Source organism: Arachis duranensis, chromosome 5 (assembly GCF_000817695.3).
Source record: "Arachis duranensis cultivar V14167 chromosome 5, aradu.V14167.gnm2.J7QH, whole genome shotgun sequence".
Lineage (NCBI taxonomy): Eukaryota > Viridiplantae > Streptophyta > Magnoliopsida > Fabales > Fabaceae > Arachis > Arachis duranensis.
In genome coordinates, this window is record NC_029776.3 from 107,581,510 (window position 1) to 107,601,326 (window position 19,817).

At 36.6% G+C, this 19,817-nt stretch overlaps 1 protein-coding gene across 1 annotated transcript; it reads right to left on the minus strand.

Annotated features, from left to right (window-relative positions):
* Nucleotides 1–13,571: 13,571 nt before the first annotated feature.
* Nucleotides 13,572–14,480, minus strand: LOC110281638 (uncharacterized). Its single transcript, XM_021144046.1, has one exon. The coding sequence runs from the start codon at nucleotides 14,478–14,480 to the stop codon at nucleotides 13,572–13,574; it is 909 nt and encodes a 302-aa protein (XP_020999705.1).
* Nucleotides 14,481–19,817: the final 5,337 nt, after the last annotated feature.

Below are 19,817 nucleotides of genomic sequence, written 5' to 3' on the forward strand. Positions count from 1 at the left end.
GCCTTCGCATAATTAATACAATATATGAGTGTGCTTGAGTGTTTTTCTGAGTTAAAGTTCCAACCTTCTTTGTTCTTTCAATTTACTTTTCTGTAAAATTTAACATTTCAAGTAACTTTATTTTTCGAAGTGTTCTCTATCTTCATTGTTCAATTTATCTTTCTGCATTTTAATCTTTTATGTCGAAGACCTTTGATCATATTGAAGGCATTTTACTGTTTCCTTTTAAATTTCAACACAAATCTCTTTACTGTCTGTACATTTATTCTTTGAAAATCTGTACGTTTAGGTTTCGTTTATCAATTTATAAACTTTCTTTATTCTCTATTTTCAATATTGATCTAATCAAAGACGCTTTGATGCATTTTAGAAAACTGGTACTCGCACAGAGGAGTAGGTTTCGCTCCTAGACCACTAGATATCGAACCACTATTGATTTGCTGAAAATCGACAAAACAATTTGGCACGCCCAGTAAACATAGTTCCCTGGTCAGTACTTAACGTCTGAGGAATTCCAAATCGATGGATAATATGTTTCTCGACAAAGTCTATTATTTCACTTTGACCAACTTCTACTAGCGGAACTGCTTCAACCCATTTTGTGAAATAATCAATAGCTACTAAAATAAACTTGTGTTATTTTGATGAAGGAGGGTGGATCAACCCAATAAAATCCAGAGCCCAATCTCTAAATGGCCATGGCTTTATTATCGAATGCAATTCAGCCGTTGGAATCTGTTGTGTCGAACCATGTTTCTAACATTCCTGACATGCCTTCGTATAATCAATACAATCTTTTTTCATGGACGGCCAATATACATGGTTTCGATATAATACCCATCTCATCTTCTTTCCTGCCTGATGGGCACCACATATTCTATTATGGACTTCACCCAAGGCAATGTTTTGATCCTCTCGACTTAAGCATCTTAATAAACTCCCATCAATCTCTTTTTTATACAGTTCATCAGCCAATAAGACAAAATTCATTGCTCGTAATTTTATCTTTCTATCAACTGCAACATTGGGATCCTTTAAATATAGAGCAATAGGCTTTCTCCAATCAGAATCCTCCCATTCATCCATACACAAAACTTCTCTCTCGTTTGCTGGTACTAAAATTTGATGGATACTAGATAATTTCCTAAGAGTCTCCGGACCAACCCGATACCTCGAAGCAATTTAGGCTAACTCATTAGCAATTTTGTTATGAATTCTAGGGATATGCACCAAAGAAATCTTTAGAAAAGATATTAACAATTCCCAAGTAGTCACTAAATATTTCTGTAACGTCTCGTTATTACACTTAAATTCTTTCGACAATTGCTTTAACACTAACTGTGAATCCCCTAAAATTTGAACCTCTAAAGCTCCTTTGCTGATTAAAATTTCAAGACCCAAAATCAGGGCCTCATATTCGGCCACATTATTAGAACAAGGATACTTTAATTCAAACAAGAATTCTGACGGAATACCCTCTGGTGAAATAATGAGGATCCCAACCCCTACACCATCTTTGTGCTTGGATCCATCAAAATACAATTTCTAGTAATTGCTTTCTACTTCGATTATGTTTGCCCCCTGGTCATTCAGATCTTTTGAGTTATCTACAAGAAAATCTGCAATGACTTGTCCTTTTACGGCCTTGGCAAGAACATACTGTAAGTCGAATTCCGTCAATGCCAGCATCCACTTCCCCAAATGTCCCCTTAACATAGGGAAACTCAACATATACTTAATTAGGTCAGTTTGTACTATAACTTTCACCGACTTAGCCACCATATAACACTTTAATTTAATACATTCATGATATAAAGACAAACACAATTTCTCAATTGGAGAATACCTTGCTTCGATATCAGTTAATACTCGACTAAGGTAGTACACCGCTCGTTCCTGCCCATTCTCATCATCTTGGGCTAACATACACCCTATAGTATTTTTAGATGCTAGAATATATAATTTTAGAGGTTCAGATGGTCGAACATTTGCCATAATCGGGGCTTGAGACAAATAGGTTTTAATCGAATCGAACGCTGATTGATGCTCTGCTGTCCATTCAAATAGTGAATTATTTTTTAATTTCACTAAAGCCGCGAACACCCTAGTTCGATCTGAAAGATTTGAAATGAATCTCCGAAGATAATTTACCTTACCCAAAAATGATTGAACTTCTTTCTTCGATTTTGGTGCAGACAATGCCAATATCGCATCTGCTTTATTTTTATTGATGGCAATCCCTTTCTTATGAACAACAAAACCCAAGAAATTTCCAGCCGATACCCCGAAAGCAAATTTCAGAGAATTCATTTTTAATCCTTTCTTCCTCATAGTAAGAAATGCCTTCCTTAAATGGTCAATATGTTGATTCACGAAAATCGATTTGACCATCACGTCATCAATATAAACCTCCATGAATTTCCCAATAAATTCATGAAAAATGGCATTCATCGCTCGCTGATATGTTGCTCCAGCATTCTTCAAACCAAAGGGCATAACCACCCATTCATATGTACCTAACGCCCTAGGACAACGGAAGGCAGTTTTAGCCACATCATCTTCCGCAATAAAAATCTGATTATATCCAGAATAACCGTCCATGAAACTAAGAATTTTATTTTCCGCCGCAGAATCGATTAACATATCCCCAATAGGCATAAAATATTCATCTTTTGGAGTAGCATTATTCAAATCTCGAAAATCAATGCATACTCTTAACTTCCCATTCTTCTTCATAACAGGAACAATGTTCGATACCCACTCCACATAACGTGTAGTTCAAATAAATTTTGCTTTAATCAAGCATTCAATCTCTTCTTTAATCTTTACATTAATTTCAGGAGCAAAACATCGTGGCTTTTGCTTCACATGCCGAGCATTGGGTTTTAATGCTAATAGATGTTCTACTAATGAACGATCGAGACCAGGCATTTCATGATAATCCCAAGAAAAACAATCTTTAAACTCATGTAAAAGACTAAAGAGTTCAGTTCGAAAAGGATCAACGAGATTTTTACAAATATACGTAATTCGAACATCATCGAGAGTTCCCAAATTAATCTCCTCTAAAGGATCTTGAGATTCAAACCCTTTATAATAATCATCATCATTTACTGAATGTTTCTCAAAACCTAATGGTTCGAGATCATAGATGCAATCAAAAGTGAGATCAATAGAATTATCAGAAACAGAGGAGACCTAATCATGGATAAGAACATCATTATTTTTACTTTCTACACAATGAGCCTCTGCTATTAAATCGGTAGTCCGGCTTGCATCACAACTTATATTACAAGAAATAGGAAAATCATAACTAAATTCGACTAAGGATGTTGAATCAGACACATTATAACTACTAATATTACTAACCCTATGTGATTCAACTTCATCAGGAGAACCAACTTTATTTTCTAGTAACTGAGAATTACTTAAATAATTATGTAATGTTACCAGGTAGTTGATGCGTGAGCATCTTTCCTATCTTTTCCTAGTGAATTTGCATGTAATTTGTTGAGTTTAATCAAGAATTAATTATATTTTAGCCACTATGGATGCTATTTTGAGTTTTGTGCAATATTGTTTATTTTAGGTAGCATTCGGCTGGATTTGATGAAGTTTCTGCACCACAAGAAGCAAAGGAAATGGCAGCGAGAGGCGACGCGCACGTGTGACTGACGCGTGCGCATGATTTGGAAGTATCCATGGCGACGCGTGCGCATGACTGACGCGTACGCGTGACATGCGCCACGTGCAGAAAACGTAGAAAAATGTTGGGACAATTTCTGGGCTGTTTTGACCCAGTTTTCAGTCCAGAAAACACAGATTAGAAGCTGCAGAATGGACAAAACAAGTGGTTCCCACCCATCAATTGAAGACTTGATTATTTAGTTAATTTTGATTTAAATTCAAATTTGAATTCTAGGAAAAGATATTATTTTAATTTTAAAAATTAGATTTTAAATTTATTAGGATTAGTTATAAAAGGGAGAAGAAACCTCTCTTTTGGGAGGCCCCAAAACACAACATTATTCCATTCCATTTTACAATCCTAGTTTTCTACTCTGAACCATGAGCAACTAAACCTCCAAGGTTAGGAGCTCTGTCTATTTGTATGGATTGATTCTATTACTTTTTCTATTTTAATTTATGTATGGATTTATAATTTAAGAATTGTTTTCGCTCTTTATTTTATGAATTTGGGTGGAACGAAAGTATGACCCTCTTTCTATTTGAGTTCCTGTAAAACTTGAAAAAACTCTTTACTTGAACAACAGCTTGAAAACATATTCTTCTAAATTTTAATTATCTGGATTTAACGGGATACGTGACATATAATCCTTTTATCTTTGGGTAATTAGAGTTTTTGTGGCATATAAATTGGAATTTGATCATGTAGCTTCTAATTGGAATTAATTGACCAAGGAATTGGCAGTTAATGAATTTTAGAGGAGACTAGAAAGGTCTAAGGAATTAGGGTCTACTCACATATAGTTTGCCATAAATTAAATCCTACATAATTAAAATAGTTAGTAAGAAAAGTTAATCCGGAAAAATAGATAACTCTGAAGCCTTAACTGCCTTCTCAATATTTTATTCCCAACTTATTTATCTGCCTATCTTTAATATTCTAAATTCACTGTTAATGCTTTTGAACTTCCAAACACTATTTTCTGTTTGTCTAACTAAGCCTATCGAACACTATTGTTGATTAATCCATCAATCCGTTGCTTAATCCATCAATCCTCGTGGGATCGACCCTTACTCACGTAAGGTATTACTTGGTACGACCCGGTGCACTTGCCGGGGATCGACTGTGATTAACAACTATTAATTGTTTGATTGCTTAGATTAGACGTTTTAATTTTATTTAATTTTTGTTTTATTATTTTGGAAAAAAAATATTTTCCTTGTTTTTTCGTTAGCACCCCCCTCCGCGCCATTGCCAGGGATTGACTGTGATTAACAACTATTAGTTGTTTGATTGCGTAGATTAGGTGTTTAGTTTTAATTTTTTTAATTATTGCTTTATTATTTTCGAAAATTTGCACTAGTATTCTTCCTTAATTTCTGAAATTAAGTTTGGTGTTACCTAGTTGATTTTATTTTAATTTTCCTGTTTATTTTTCCTTTTAAATTTTTGAAATTTTTTTAATTTCAGTTATTATTTTCGAAATTTTTTTAATTATTTATTTAGTATTTTTATTTCATTATTTTACACAGGTTACCTCACAGGGACTTCTCTGCACTCTGACGTAGAGAGTTCCATCTTTTCTTGTCTTCTGTTTGTTTATGCGCAGGAACAGAGACAAAGAACATCTCTTAGACTTTTATCCTGAACCTAAAAGAACTTTCAGGCGGCGTTTGCAAAAAGCAAGACTTTACAAGGCTACAGAATCCACTATGGATCCTAATAATAATGCTAATGCCAATGTGGCAAATCTGAATAGAGATGAGCAAAGGAGAGTGCTTGGCTCTTATTCTACCCCTACTGCAGATCTTTATGGAAAGAGTATTGTGGTGCCTCCTATAGCCGCAAACAATTTTGAGTTGAAGCCACAACTAGTCACCCTAGTGCAATAGAACTGCCAGTATCATGGTCTTCCCCACGAAGACCCAAATCAATTTATATATGATTTTCTGCAGATATGTGATATTGTGAAGACAAATGGAGTGAACCCAGAGGTGTACAGACTCATGCTTTTCCCGTTTTCTCTGAGGGATAAAGCAAAGCTATGGCCAGATTCCCAACCAAAGGAGAGTTTGAATACTTGGGAAAAGGTTGTTACAGAGTTTCTCACTAAATTTTTCCCACCAAAGAAGCTGACTAAGCTTAGGTTGGAGGTTCAGACTTTCAGGCAGAAGGAGGGTGAAACTCTTTATGAAGCTTGGGAGAGATACAAGCTACTGACTAGGCAATTCCCTCCGGACATGTTCTCCAAATGGACCCAACTAGATATCTTTTATGAAGGTTTGGGTGAGATGTCCAAGATGAGTCTAGACACTTCTGCAGGCGGTTCACTACACAAGATGAAGACACCAGAGGAGACTATTGAGCTGATTGAATTGGTTGCAAGCAACCAATATTTATACTCATCTAACAGGAATCCGGTGAACTCTGAGACCCCTCAGAAGAGAGGCGTGTTGGAAGTAGAAGCTGTTAATGCTCTTCTTGCTCAGAACAAGCTGATGTCTCAGCAAATAAATCTACTTACTCAACAGATGGGTGGCATGCAAGTCTTAGCTATCAACACACAAAATTCACCACAAGAAAACTCCTATGACATGGCAGGTAATTTTGTGCAAAATGAAAATTATGATTATGCTCAACCTTCTTCTGAACAGGTGAATTACATGGGGAGTGGTCCTAGGAATCCCAACAATGATCCATATTCTAAAACATACAACTAGGGGTGGAGGAATCACCCAAATTTTGGATGGAGGGACCAACCTCAGAGACCTCAGAACTTCGACAATAGTTCTCAGGGCGGTTTCTAGCAGAACAATGATTTGGAAGCAATATTGACAGGTTTTAGACAGGAAACCAGAGCATCCATCAAGAACCTGGAGATTCAAATGGGTCAATTAGCCACAAAAGTCACTGAAATTGATTAGAGGGCCACTAATAGCCTTCCTGGTAACACAATTCCAAATCCAAGAAATGAATGCAAGGCTATCACCTTGATAAGTGGACAAGTGGCAAGTATGGAAGCACAAGTTATGCAGGAAACCAGAGCCTCCATTAGAAACTTAGAGGTGCTAGTGGGCCAACTGAGCAAGCAAATACTTGAGAGGTCTACAAGTACACTTCAAGGTGATACAGTGGTGAACTCAGGAGAAGATTGCAAGGTTATTCAATTGAGAAGTGGTAAAGTAGCTGGCTCTGAGACCAAGGCCAATGAAGAGCTAGTTGAAAAGGAAGCTCCAGAGGAGAAGAAGGGAGAATTGGAGCACGCCCCTCCAAAGCGTGCGGACAACCCATTCCCAGACTCTCTTGACACTTATCCTACTTTGCCAAAGGCTCCTGAGTACAAGCCTAAAATGCCACATCCTCAGAGACTTAAAAAGGAGACCAAGGACAAACAGTTTTCAAAGTTCTTAGAAGTCTTTAGAAAGTTACAAATAAATATTCCTTTTGCTGAGGTTTTGGAACAAATGCCTCTCTATGCCAAGTTCATGAAGAAGTTGTTGTCAAAGAAGAAGCCTTTAAAGGGAGATGAGACAGTGGTCCTAACTAAAGAATGCAGTGCCATCATTCAGAATAACTTACCAAAGAAGATGCCAGATCCAGGGAGCTTTCAAATTCCATGCACCATTGGGAGCACAACCTTTGAGAAAGCATTATGTGATCTGGGAGCAAGCATCAATTTAATGCCCTTGTCTGTGATGAAGAAGCTGCAAATCCAAGAGGCACAACCCACAAAGATAGCATTACAGATGGCAGACAAATATATGTCTGCATACGGATTAGTGGAGAATATCTTGGTCAAAGTGGGTAAGTTCTTCCTCCCAGTAGATTTTGTGATTCTTGATACAGAGGAGGATGAGAATGCCTCTATAATTCTAGGAAGACCATTCCTAGCCACTGGAAGAGCTCTGATTGATGTAGAAGTGGGTGAATTAGTGCTTAGAGTGCATAATGAGCAACTAGTCTTTCATGTCTTCAAAGATATACATTCAACAGGTGAAGAAGAGAGGTGCATGCAGGCTGAGCTTATTGATCCAAACCTTCAAGAACCCCCTGATGATGTACATCAGAATCTGCAGCTCAAACCTCCTTTGGTGACAATCAATAAAATTCCTCCTGACATCAAACCTAAGTTTGGTGTTGGGAATGCATCATCCACCAAGGAGGAGGTTCCCAAAAAGAAGAAAATACCCATGGGATGGAGAAACAAAAAGATCCCCACTGAAGGTTTCTCCCCAGGAATGAAGGTGGTGTTGACTAAGAATCCAGAATGGACTTATACAGTAAACTCTCTGCATCATATTGAGCTAATTTATGGAGACACAGGAAAGAAGTTCAAAGTAAGGGGTGAATAGCTGAGCCCCTATGATCCTCCTCCTTAGAGGAGCTGACCGTCAAGCTAATGACGTTAAAGAAGCGCTTGTCGGGAGGCAACCCGATAAATTCGTATCCTTAGCTATTTTTCATAGTGGTAGTTTTCTTTTTTTTATTTATTTGATTTTTATTGAGTTTTTACTGCTTCTCTGATCATGCAGCTATGTTATTCCAGGAACCGAACACCTCAAGCTAAAAAAAAAAAGCACACGACGCGCAAGCGTTGCTGACGCGCACGCGTCAGATGGGTGTGCATGAAAAAATAAAAATGAACAGAGAGTAGCGCGGGAGTGGTGCCAGAATGATGCCTTTTGCACAAACAACCCCACGCGTGCGCGTCATTTGTGATTTTCGCCATCCACGCGTGCGCGTCATTAACGCGGACGCGTGACCTGCAAAATCGACGTAAAGGAGTGTTTGGGTAGAGAGTTGTGCTGGCTTGGGGCTGGAGTTGTGCTAGAAGCACAAACTTGTTCACGCGTACGCATACCCCACGCGTGCGCGTCATTTGCAAAAATGGCCATCCATGCGTGCGCGTGCATGAAGCGCATGCGTTGTATGAAATTATTGGTTCCCAAGCCACGCGAACAGAGAGTTGCGCGTGCGCGCGGCTGATTTCGCGCGAATCGCACAAAACCAAGGGCACGCGGACGCGTGCCTAACGCCCACACATCATTAAGGAAAATTCTCGACCCACGCGTACGCGTGCTGCACGCGTACGCGTCGCCTTCTCCGCAAAGTTTTGTCTTTTCTTTCTCTCTCTCCCAATCCTAATTCTCTCTGGTCCCTTTATCCTTTTATTTTTCTTTCCTCATACTAGTTGTCTTTTTTTTATTTTATTTTATTTTCAGTTCTTCTTTGCTTGAGAATAAGCAAACCTTTAAGTTTGCTGTTGAGGCTTCGCTTAAGGGTTTTCTGTCTATTCTTATGGCACCAAAGGGAGGCGAATCATCTTCACGGAGGAGCACAACCTGAAGAACAAAACGACCGCTAGGATAATTAAGGTGGTTGAGTTCCTTTCATTCTATATTCCTCCCCGCTTTTACTATATTATGTTCCGATTTTCTGCTACTTTGCTTTATTTGTTGCATGATCCTTTATTAATTAGAATCCTAGGTCTAGTTTAGTTTTCTCTTAATTGCTTTAATTCTGAAAAGATGTCTCATGTATTACTCACTGAGCTTGAAGGCAAAACAGAAATACATAAGTGATGTATTGCATGAGAAAGTGAGTTTATATTGAAGAATAGTCTTATTTACTTAAATGTGGTGGTATTTTCTGTGATTCTGAATGCATGACTTGAACAGTGCATATTTTTTATAGTGAAGTTTATGAATGTTAAAATTGCTGGCTCTTGAAAGAATGATGAAAAAACAAAAATATTATTGATAATCTGAAAAATCATAAAATTGATTCTTGAAGCAAGAAAAAGCAGTGAAAAACACGAAGCTTAAAAAAAAGGATCCAAGGCTTTGAGCATTAATAGATAGGAGGGCCCAAAGGAATAAAATCCTGGCCTAAGCGGCTAAATCAAGCTGTCCTTAACCATGTGCTTGTGGCGTGAAGGTGTCAAGTGAAAAGCTTGAGAGTGAGCGGTTAAAGTCGTGGTCCAAAGCAAAACGAGTGTGCTTAAGAACTCTGGGCACCTCTAACTGGGGACTCTAGCAAAGCTGAGTCACAATCTAAAAAGGTTCACCCAGTTATGTATCTGTGGCATTTATGTATCCGGTGGTAATACTGAAAAACAAAATGCTTAGGGTCACGGCCAAGACTCATAAAATAGCTGTGTTCAAGAATCAACATACTGAACTAGGAGAATCAATAACACTATCTGAATTCTAAATTCCTATGGATGCCAATCATTCTGCACTTCAAAGGATAAAGTGAGATGCCAAAACTATTCAGGATTACAGTTGTAAACCCCACTATAAGAAGAGACATGAGCTTAATCAAACTCTTATTCTCATGCAAATTCACATCCTAAGCCTATATTAGTTTTGGTAGCTTGAGGACAAGTAACAATTCAAGTTTGGTGTTGTGATGCGTGAGCATCTTTCCTATCTTTTCCTAGTGAATTTGCATGTAATTTGTTGAGTTTAATCAAGAATTAATTATATTTTAGCCACTATGGATGCTATTCTGAGTTTTGTGCAATATTATTTATTTTAGGTAGCATTCGGCTGGATTTGATGAAGTTTCTGCAGCACAAGAAGCAAAGAAAATGGCAGCGAGGAGCGACGCGCACGCGTGACTGACGCGTGCGCGTGACTGACGCGTACGCGTGATTTGAAGATTTGCTCAGCGACGCGTACGCGTACCTGACACGTACGCGTGACTCGCAGAAAAGACCATCGACGCGTACACGTGACTGACGCGTACGCGTGACATGCGCCACGTGTAGAAAATGCAGAAAAATGCTGGGGGCGATTTCTGGGCTGTTTTGACCCAGTTTCCAGTTCAGAAAACACAGATTAGAAGCTGTAGAATGGACAAAACAAGTGGTCCCCACCCATCAATTAGAGACTTGATTATTTAGTTAATTTTGATTTAAATTCAAATTTGAATTCTAGGAAAAGATATTATTTTAATTTTAAAAATTAGATTTTAAATTTATTAGGATTAGTTATAAAAGGGAGAAGAAACCTCTCTTTTGGGAGGCCCCAAAACACAACATTATTCCATTCCATTTTACAATCCTAGTTTTCTACTCTGAACCATGAGCAACTAAACCTCCACTGTTAAGGTTAGGAGCTCTGTCTATTTGTATGGATTGATTTTATTGCTTTTTCTATTTTAATTTATGTATGGATTTATAATTTAAGAATTGTTTTCGCTCTTTATTTTATGAATTTGGGTGGAACGGAAGTATAACCCTCTTTCTATTTGAGTTCCTGTAAAACTTGGAAAAGCTCTTTACTTGAACAACAACTTGAAAACATATCCTCCTAAGTTTTAATTATCTGGATTTAACGGGATACGTGATATATAATCCTTTTATCTTTGGGTAATTAGAGTTTTTGTGGCATATAAACTGGAATTTGATCATGTAGCTTCTAATTGGAATTAATTGACCAAGGAATTGGCAGTTAATGAATTTTAGAGGAGACTAGAAAGGTCTAAGGAATTAGGGTCTAGTCACATATAGTTTACCATAAATTAAATCCTACATAATTAAAATAGTTAGTAAGAAAAGTTAATCCGAAAAAATAGATAACTCTGAAGCCTTAACTGCCTTCTCAATATTTTATTCCCAACTTATTTATCTGCCTATCTTTAATATTCTAAATTTACTGTTAATGCTTTTGAACTTCCAAACACTATTTTCTGTTTGTCTAACTAAGCCTATCAACACTATTGTTGCTTAATCCATCAATCCTCGTGGGATCGACCCTTACTCACGTAAGGTATTACTTGGTACGACCCGGTGCACTTGCCGGATAGTTTGTGGATTGTAAAAACCGCACCAGTAGTCAGAAACTCCCTCGACCTGGTCCATAGAGTAGTTCCTTCAGTATCTTCAAGAAAGGCAATCCCAGCCTGTTGGCTCACCATCCAACTCTGGATAACGTAACTTCACCGAAAGGCCTTCGGAGGACAAATAGCAACCTTCACAATTATAAGGACTCAGTGATCGATCAACATCTAAGGGCCTTAATTTACGATTATATATCCTGAAATCAACATGCATTTGTTCGACGTATAAATTCGAATCTGCCTTAATGGTTTCAGGTTTACCCTCATTAGTCCATAAAAGCACACTTTGATACACGGTAGAAGGTACAGCTCCCACACCATGTATCCAATCTCGTCCTAACAAAGTTATAACTCGCTCTCGAAGGGACCACCACAAAGACGGTATTACGCTCAGATGAGCCAACTTTCACAGTTAGAGTCACCAATCCCATGGCCGGAGTCGAAGCCCCACTGAAATCTGTCACTGCAATGTTGGTAGGGACCAAATGATCAAGATGCTTCCCTACCTTAATTAACATCCTTTCTGGCAACAAACTGATTGCAGCGCCACCATCAATTAGAACCTTATTCACTTTTATCCCACTTAAAGTAGTTGTTATATAAAGTGAGCAGAGATGAGACATCTGCTTCGCTGTAGGCCATAAGAAATAACCCGGCTCATCTTCAATTCGGATAAAGGAAAAAGCTTCTTCATCCTTCAAATCATAATCTTCATTGGGGTCACCTTCATACTCCCCCGAATATTCGGTTGGAATGATCGAAATCGTCCCAACCATGTCATCATCGCCCTCCTCGAAATACTCCTCATCAACATCAGCATCTTTGTTTTTATCAATTCCGGAAGATTGGGCTACTGCTTTGCCCTTTTCCATCTTAATAGGTGATGGAATCTCTTTAGGGTAAGTTTCTCCATCAGAAGGAAAAACAATTCTTGAATGCACAGAAGGCGTTGCCCCCTTGCTTAGTTCCTTGCCTGTCTCAATCGAAAGTTTCTTATTCTGATTGAAACTTCTCCTTCCTTCCCTTTCTCGTGGGTAACCTCCAGCACGACCTCGATAATAGGAATACTGATTCCGAGAAGGTGCTCGATGCCCCCACTGTGGATTATGCCGATACAAATGATCACATCTCTGGAACTCCTGGCAATTCATGATCCATTGAACACCTATGGCCTGAGAATGGCTTAAAGGTGTGGATACATTTTCCTGAGGAGTCTTTGAACTAGAGCCCTCCATACGCCTGATTGGCTGCCTCTGGCGCGCCTGCTCTTCCCTATGAGCCAATTCCTTCTTCATCCTTTCTTTTTCAAAGATTGCTGCTGCTTCAGCATTGAAAACAGCATTGCACCGCAGACACAGAGACATATCCCGGTCTTTGATCTTTTGCTGAACCAAGAAGTCTAGCAGACCATCCCCTGTCCTAGGGTATACTGATCTAACCTGTGACTCAAAATCATCAAGAGCTACATCAAAGTCGTAGGACATGCCCGCCATGTTTACTCCAAAGCATGGTTCAACGTAACTGGCATCAACTTTGAAGGGATCAACATCAACCTTCATCTCTTTCTTGCCATCATCAAATTTCAATCGACCCTCCATTATTGCTTCTCGAATCAAGTCCCTAAAACGGACACAACTGTTAGTCGAATGACTTGTTGCTTGATGAAATTTATAATAAGGCTTTTCTTTTAAATCTTTGACAGAAAGTAAATTTCTACCCTCAGGCAAAATTAATTGTTTATCTTTAAGCAACACATCGAAAATCTGATCAGATTTCGAAATATCAAAACTATATTTCTTTCACTTTTCAGTTTTGAATCATTCGACTTTTCATTACTTGGCAGTTTCTTCAACAAAGAACAAACATATGGAGGGCCTTTCTTAAGTTCAGCCAAATCGACTTCTGTTTCGAAATCAAATTCCTCCTCTGAAGACTCCATTGTCACATAAGCAACCTTTTCTTTTCGAGTAAAAGGTTTACTCTTCGATCTTTGTTCATTCCTATATTTTTCTTTCTCTTTTTTCATGAGTTCAGTTTATCAAACCTTTTCAGCCAAATGGGCTAAATCAGGAATATGCACATTGAGCAATTTTCTGCGCATATAGAATCCTAACCCCATAGTTGCTATTTTCACTACCTCACTTTCGGGTAATGACACATAGCATCTACTCCTAGCGTGTTTGAAACGTATTAAATAATCATCAGTAGTTTCACCATCTTCACGTTTCAAAGCCACTAGATCAGTAACTGCTACATTCATTTTCCCCCGATAAAATTGAGCGTGAAAAGCAGTTTCTAACTGATTCCATGTTGTGATCGAATTTGGTCTGAGATTCGAGAACCAAGTAAATGCATTCTTCGTCAATGATGAAGAAAAAAATTTCATTTTCAAATTTTCATCAGTAGCTAAATTCCCGATCTCAACCAAATAACGAGCAACATGTTCAGCAGTTGATTCTCCAACTTCACCAGCAAATTTTGTGACTATCTTTGGATTTTTCACTCCTCTTGGCACTTCAGCCATTTGGACCACTTGGGAAAAAGCGGACACAAAATGTGGTTGATTCATAAAACCAACATTCAGCCCAACCTGATTTAACACCTCTTCTACAATTCTAGTGACTTGATAGCGTTCACCACCACGCAATCTGGCTAAAAAGTCATCAGCATTTTGACCTCGGGGAACCACGTGAGGATTTTCTCGATTTGGAATATTGTTTTCATTTTGAAAGATATTTTCCATTCCTTCGTTATTTCCCCTAGCATTATGCCTTTCACCTTCATCATAATCAACAATTCGAGCAATTCTCTCGACTTGTCTAGCAAGACGCTCGAATCTCAATTCATGATCAGCCATCATAGGATTCAGAATTATAGTCATTTGCTGAGTCAATAAATTGACCAAGTCATGATGACTTTCCTCCACTTGTTGTCGATATGCTGCCATCGAACTCACAGCATTCGAAGTGGAGCCCACATTATAATCACGAGAATACTCAGAATGTTGTTATGGGATTTGAACATTATTCACTCCATTTACATTCCCAAAGCGGACAGGCGGCACAAAACCATCCACCGGTGGGGTATAACCAGGAGGAAGACCATAAGGGGGCCAACCAGCGGTTAATGGAGGTTGATATGGTGGCACAAGACCACGTGGACGAATATTACGTCCAACATTCCCAGTTTGAATAGTCGTAACGACTATACTTTTAGTTCCAATTGCACCTTCCGAACGTGAAGATACGTTGGCTTGTTGCATAGACACTGGTATGCTATCATTGGTGGACGAACCACCATTTACATTTGATAATTCATCAGCCATGTGAATGATCTTCCCACTTCGTAATTGCATACACTAAAAATTACTGGAAAAATATTTATTTGACACACTTCGATTTAAAAACTGTCCCAACGGACGTGCCAATTTGTTTTGTCAATTTTCAGCAAATCGATAGTGGTTCGATATCTAGTGGTCTAGGAGCGAAACCTACTCCTCTGTGCGAGTACCAATTTTCTAAAAGTGCATCAAAGCGTCTTCGATTAGACCAATATTGAAAATAGAGAATAAAGAAAGTTTATAAATTGATAAACGAAACCTAAACGTATAGATTTTCAAAGAATAAATGTACAGACAGTAAAGAGATTTGTGTTGAAATTTAAAAGGAAACAGTAAAATGCCTTCAATTGGATCAAAGGCCTTCGACATAAAAGATTAAAATGCAGAAAGATAAATTGAACAATGAAGATAGAGAACACTTGGAAAAATAAAGTTACTTGAAATGTTAAATTTTACAGAAAAGTAAATTGAAAGAACAAAGAAGGTGGAAGGAACCCTACAGAAAAGTAACTCGATTGCAGACTCAGGAATTCTCTGGGGATATGAGTGTGCTTGAGTGTTTTTCTGAGTTAAAGTTCCAACCCCTTTTCCCTAATACTCCTTAGTATTTATAGGCTAATCTTGCATAACTGACAATTAATCTACAATTAATTACAATTAAATACGGAATTACAAATTTAAAATGCAATCCCTCTTGGTAACCGTTCCCGCCACATGATTATAGATATTCCCATAATTTCCTCGTGTAATAAAAGCCACTAACTCTCCCACTTCTATGACCGTTCGACCAGCTCATCGAAAGTCTTATTCGATCTCTCGAATCGAATCTTCTGTTCGATCATACCTATTCGATTAATGAACAATCAAAATCCAAATCAGCATCAATTACTTCCACCTTCATGCTCATGCGTATATCTCCTTGAGAAATCATACCTGACTCATTTCGAATCAATTCGCTCTTATCGAAATATTTTTCGATCAACATAGACCCAGTTTGATTTGATCGAATTACACAATCTAAACCGAATATCTTTAAATTTTTTTATAAAAAGATAAATATATCCCTGACTTCTTCTTTTGCAGACATTTAAATTTCTAAAAATTTAAAAATACAATTAAATTTAAAAAAAATTAGATTTATTGTTATTATTATAAAAAATAATTTTATTCTAATTTATTAAAAAATTTAAAAATAACTGATTCATTAATATGTCTAATAATAATATAATACGTAAGTATCTTTACAAAAAAGACGTTTTATACGTCTTTATAGGAGCATCCCTTAATGTTAATGCTATTTCTTTTGCTTTCGAACGTAGGCCAATGCTTATAATTTACAAACCTCGTAATCCATTTTATTAATGTGTTAAGCATAATTAAGTGATTAGACTAATTACAAGGACATCGGAACAATCTACGCGTTTGGAGGTTATGGCTTTTACGTCTAAGTTGAAACTATAATATCTACACACGCGTATGCTAAGATTTTAACAACGGCAACCCTTCTTGTGCAACGTAACATCCAAGAAGTAAATTGTGCATCTAATTGTATGACAAATCTATCCAGCAACAACGTTTAACTGATGTAATTAGCTTCTCAATCTCCATCGATAATCATCTGCCTTAACAGGCGCGCGCAGGCATATACGTATCTAAAATGTAAAGTCCAATAATAATAGTGGTATCAATTTAAGTAAAATTATACTGCTCATAATTTTTCATAAGATGTATCTCACTTGTGGAATTACTATCATGAAAAATGTTTGATAACAAAAAAGAATTAGCTAAAACCAGGCTATTTTTTAGTTTTCTTAGTATTGTCATACTATAATATATAACGAAATAATTTAAGTTGGTCGAATAATCATTTTATTTGTCTGTTTAAATAAATGTCAGAAGTTTAAATCTCATTTTATATATATAAAATATGTTATCTATACCAAATATTGCCAAAATATGACATATATAAGCATGCGATAATGGAAAGACCACTTGTTTATTATATATATCTTCAACAAATATAATATGCTAATTTTCAAATATATAAATGTATGCAAACAATTTTGGATTGATACGAATTTTTTTAGAGATTATCCGTAATGTACAATTTTTTAATCCAATGATGGTTTTTAAAAAATTATACAAAAAACGTTATTATATATATTGTGTTAATTTTATCATTGTTCATATTCATTCCAAAATAATTAAATTAATATAATAATATAAGAAAGGAACTAACAATGAAAATTTTTTTAGAAAATTCTAATTTTTTAATCTATTTATATAATACATATAATTGATTATAATCATGTTAGCTATTATATATATCACTACAACAAAATAGCATTTTGGCGACGGTTTTTTTAATGCTTGGTGACGGTTTTAACTGTCACTAAATAGTTTTGCGACGGTTAAAAAAAGCGTCACAGATTTGAGGGTCGCCAGCTGACAGTGACGGTTTTGGACCACCGTTGGTAAGGAGTGTCGCTAAATTGTTTGTGACAGTTTTTAAAATATAAAACCGTCACTAATTTGTAACACTTGTAAATGTGTTTTTTATACTGTATTTCGCGACGTTTTGAAACTGTCGTTAAATTACTAAGTCCTGTGACAGTTTTTCATGACTATTTTAAACCGTCACAATATTTAGCGACGATTTGAACCGTCACTAAGTTACTTGTTCTTATGACAGTTTTTAGACATATTTAGTGACTATTTAAACCGTCACAATATTTTTAGTGACAGTTTTTCGATTTAAAACCATTACTAAGTTACTTATTCTTGTGACAAATTTTTCCTGCATTTAGTGACTGTTTTAAACTGTTATAATCTCTCCAGCATAAAAGATTTTTATTATCAAAAGTTTAATTCTCCAAAAATGACATTGTATTTCAACAAATTCAAATTCAATCCCACAAATTTTACAAAAATAACAACAATGTTGGGCTGCCTGTATCTCTGATGTAGTCCCACTTATTTCAACAGTCATCTTCCCTGGCACGCCCCTTGTCTTCTGAACTGCAACACTTGCTCCACTAGCACGACGAATGTAACTGATATTTGAACCTGATGCTCCAATGACAACATTTGCATATGATAGAGGAATTTGCATGTGCTGCGTAACCTATGCAGCAGAAACGAAATTACATAAAATCAAGATACGATGCTTCATCAAATGAATATCACTCTCCACAAAAATTCTCAAGTTAGACAAAAGAAGACACCTTAGTTGCAGTAGATTGTTATGGTTGTGCACTTGGTGGATGAATTCCAGCGGAAGGATCCCTGCCATAAGCATATAGTGGAGCCTGATGGAATTGTTTGTCCATAGGAGGCAATAGGTCCAAAATGGGAATGGAAATAGTAAGACTGACATGTCAAATAAACAAGGTAAAGAAACCAAAAATGCATTCTTAAAATACAAATATGGTAGTTAGCTAAGGCATAAAGAAAAACCACAATAGAAACTAGGATATATGTTTAATTTTTTCTTTACAATTTATTGACCCAGCTACCATTGTCATTACTCATGGACTTCCATAACTCCCAAAACACTCTCAACCAGTACATTCTCTTTTTGCTGACCAAATATAGAAGGCAAGAAACAAGTCCAATATATGCGATAACTTCGAATTCTATCATAGTTGATTTTTATCCAAGGACAGCTAACATATAAAGTGTTTTCATTACAAATCATGTTATTATCATTAAGCTGGTGATTATGAAATATATTTAGTTTAAGAAGAAAGCATCACCTGTATGAGTAGTTCAGTTTTTAGTCGTCTACTTGCTTCATGTTCACTGCGTGCTTCACCGCGTTAACTAATGATTGCATCAATTTCATCAAGAAATATGGTTGAGGGGGCATGGTGTCTTACAAGCTCAAATAACACCTTTATCAACTTCTCGGAATCACTTGCAATCTAGAATAAATTCTGTAAAAGTGCAGGCCCAGTTGCCCACTATATTATAAACTAAACAGAGAAGAACAAGGAGCACTTTGAAAGCTCTTTCTCTTCCTTACAAGATAAAGGCAATTTAATCCAAACAAAGGAGGAATCTAGGCATTCAAATGAAGCAATGTCATCTAAAATACAAGAATAATTCTAGATCCTCCTAAGGAATTCTCCCAACAGTCCTCATAATTGCCAAACAAGGAAAAATATTTGAATGCTCTGAAAATGTATTTAGTAACTACTGAAAAACTTCAATGTCTTTTATACAAGCATATCCTCATTCTCATCATAGTTTTCGTTGATTATTGAAAGATCATCATCTACAACTATCCTCGCCAATTTTATATTTGTATTTTCATTTGGAAACTTTTATTTTTTAAAACTGGGATATCTTCACTAGTTATTTGGATAAGTTGGAGTCCAGTAGATTGTAGGATTGACTTGATTTTATTTTAGTCTATATTTGTTATGGTGTTAAAAATTTAAATTATTATCTTTTCTCACCAAGCTCTAATTGTTTTATCTGCGCTACATCTAGTAACTATTCCTTCTAAGCTGTCATTGGTGGAAAATCTGCTAAACTCTTGTGGAATAATAATAAGGTTTGAAAAGTAATTTTAATAGTTAGAAAAGTTTTGATTCTTAAAAATAAATCCTTATCATAAAAAAGTCATGGGAAATGCTTTAATTAAATTTGACGGTCCAGGATCCCAATAGCAGATGTCTTAGTTCTATTCTTCCTGATCCTGGTCCAACATTGAAAAATACTAATTCTGGTCTAAAACTGGTATTAAAGAGAAAGAAAGCACTAGTAAAAATAGCAGCAGCAGTAGTCTCGCGATGTGAAATATATTAGCAATGGAGAATTGGAAATCTCATATATATATTAGCAATTCCATTTCTGTCTCATGACACATATGCTACATTAATTTATTTCCTATAATATAGAAGTTAGACACCTAAGTCAATATGAACACAAGAAAGTTAG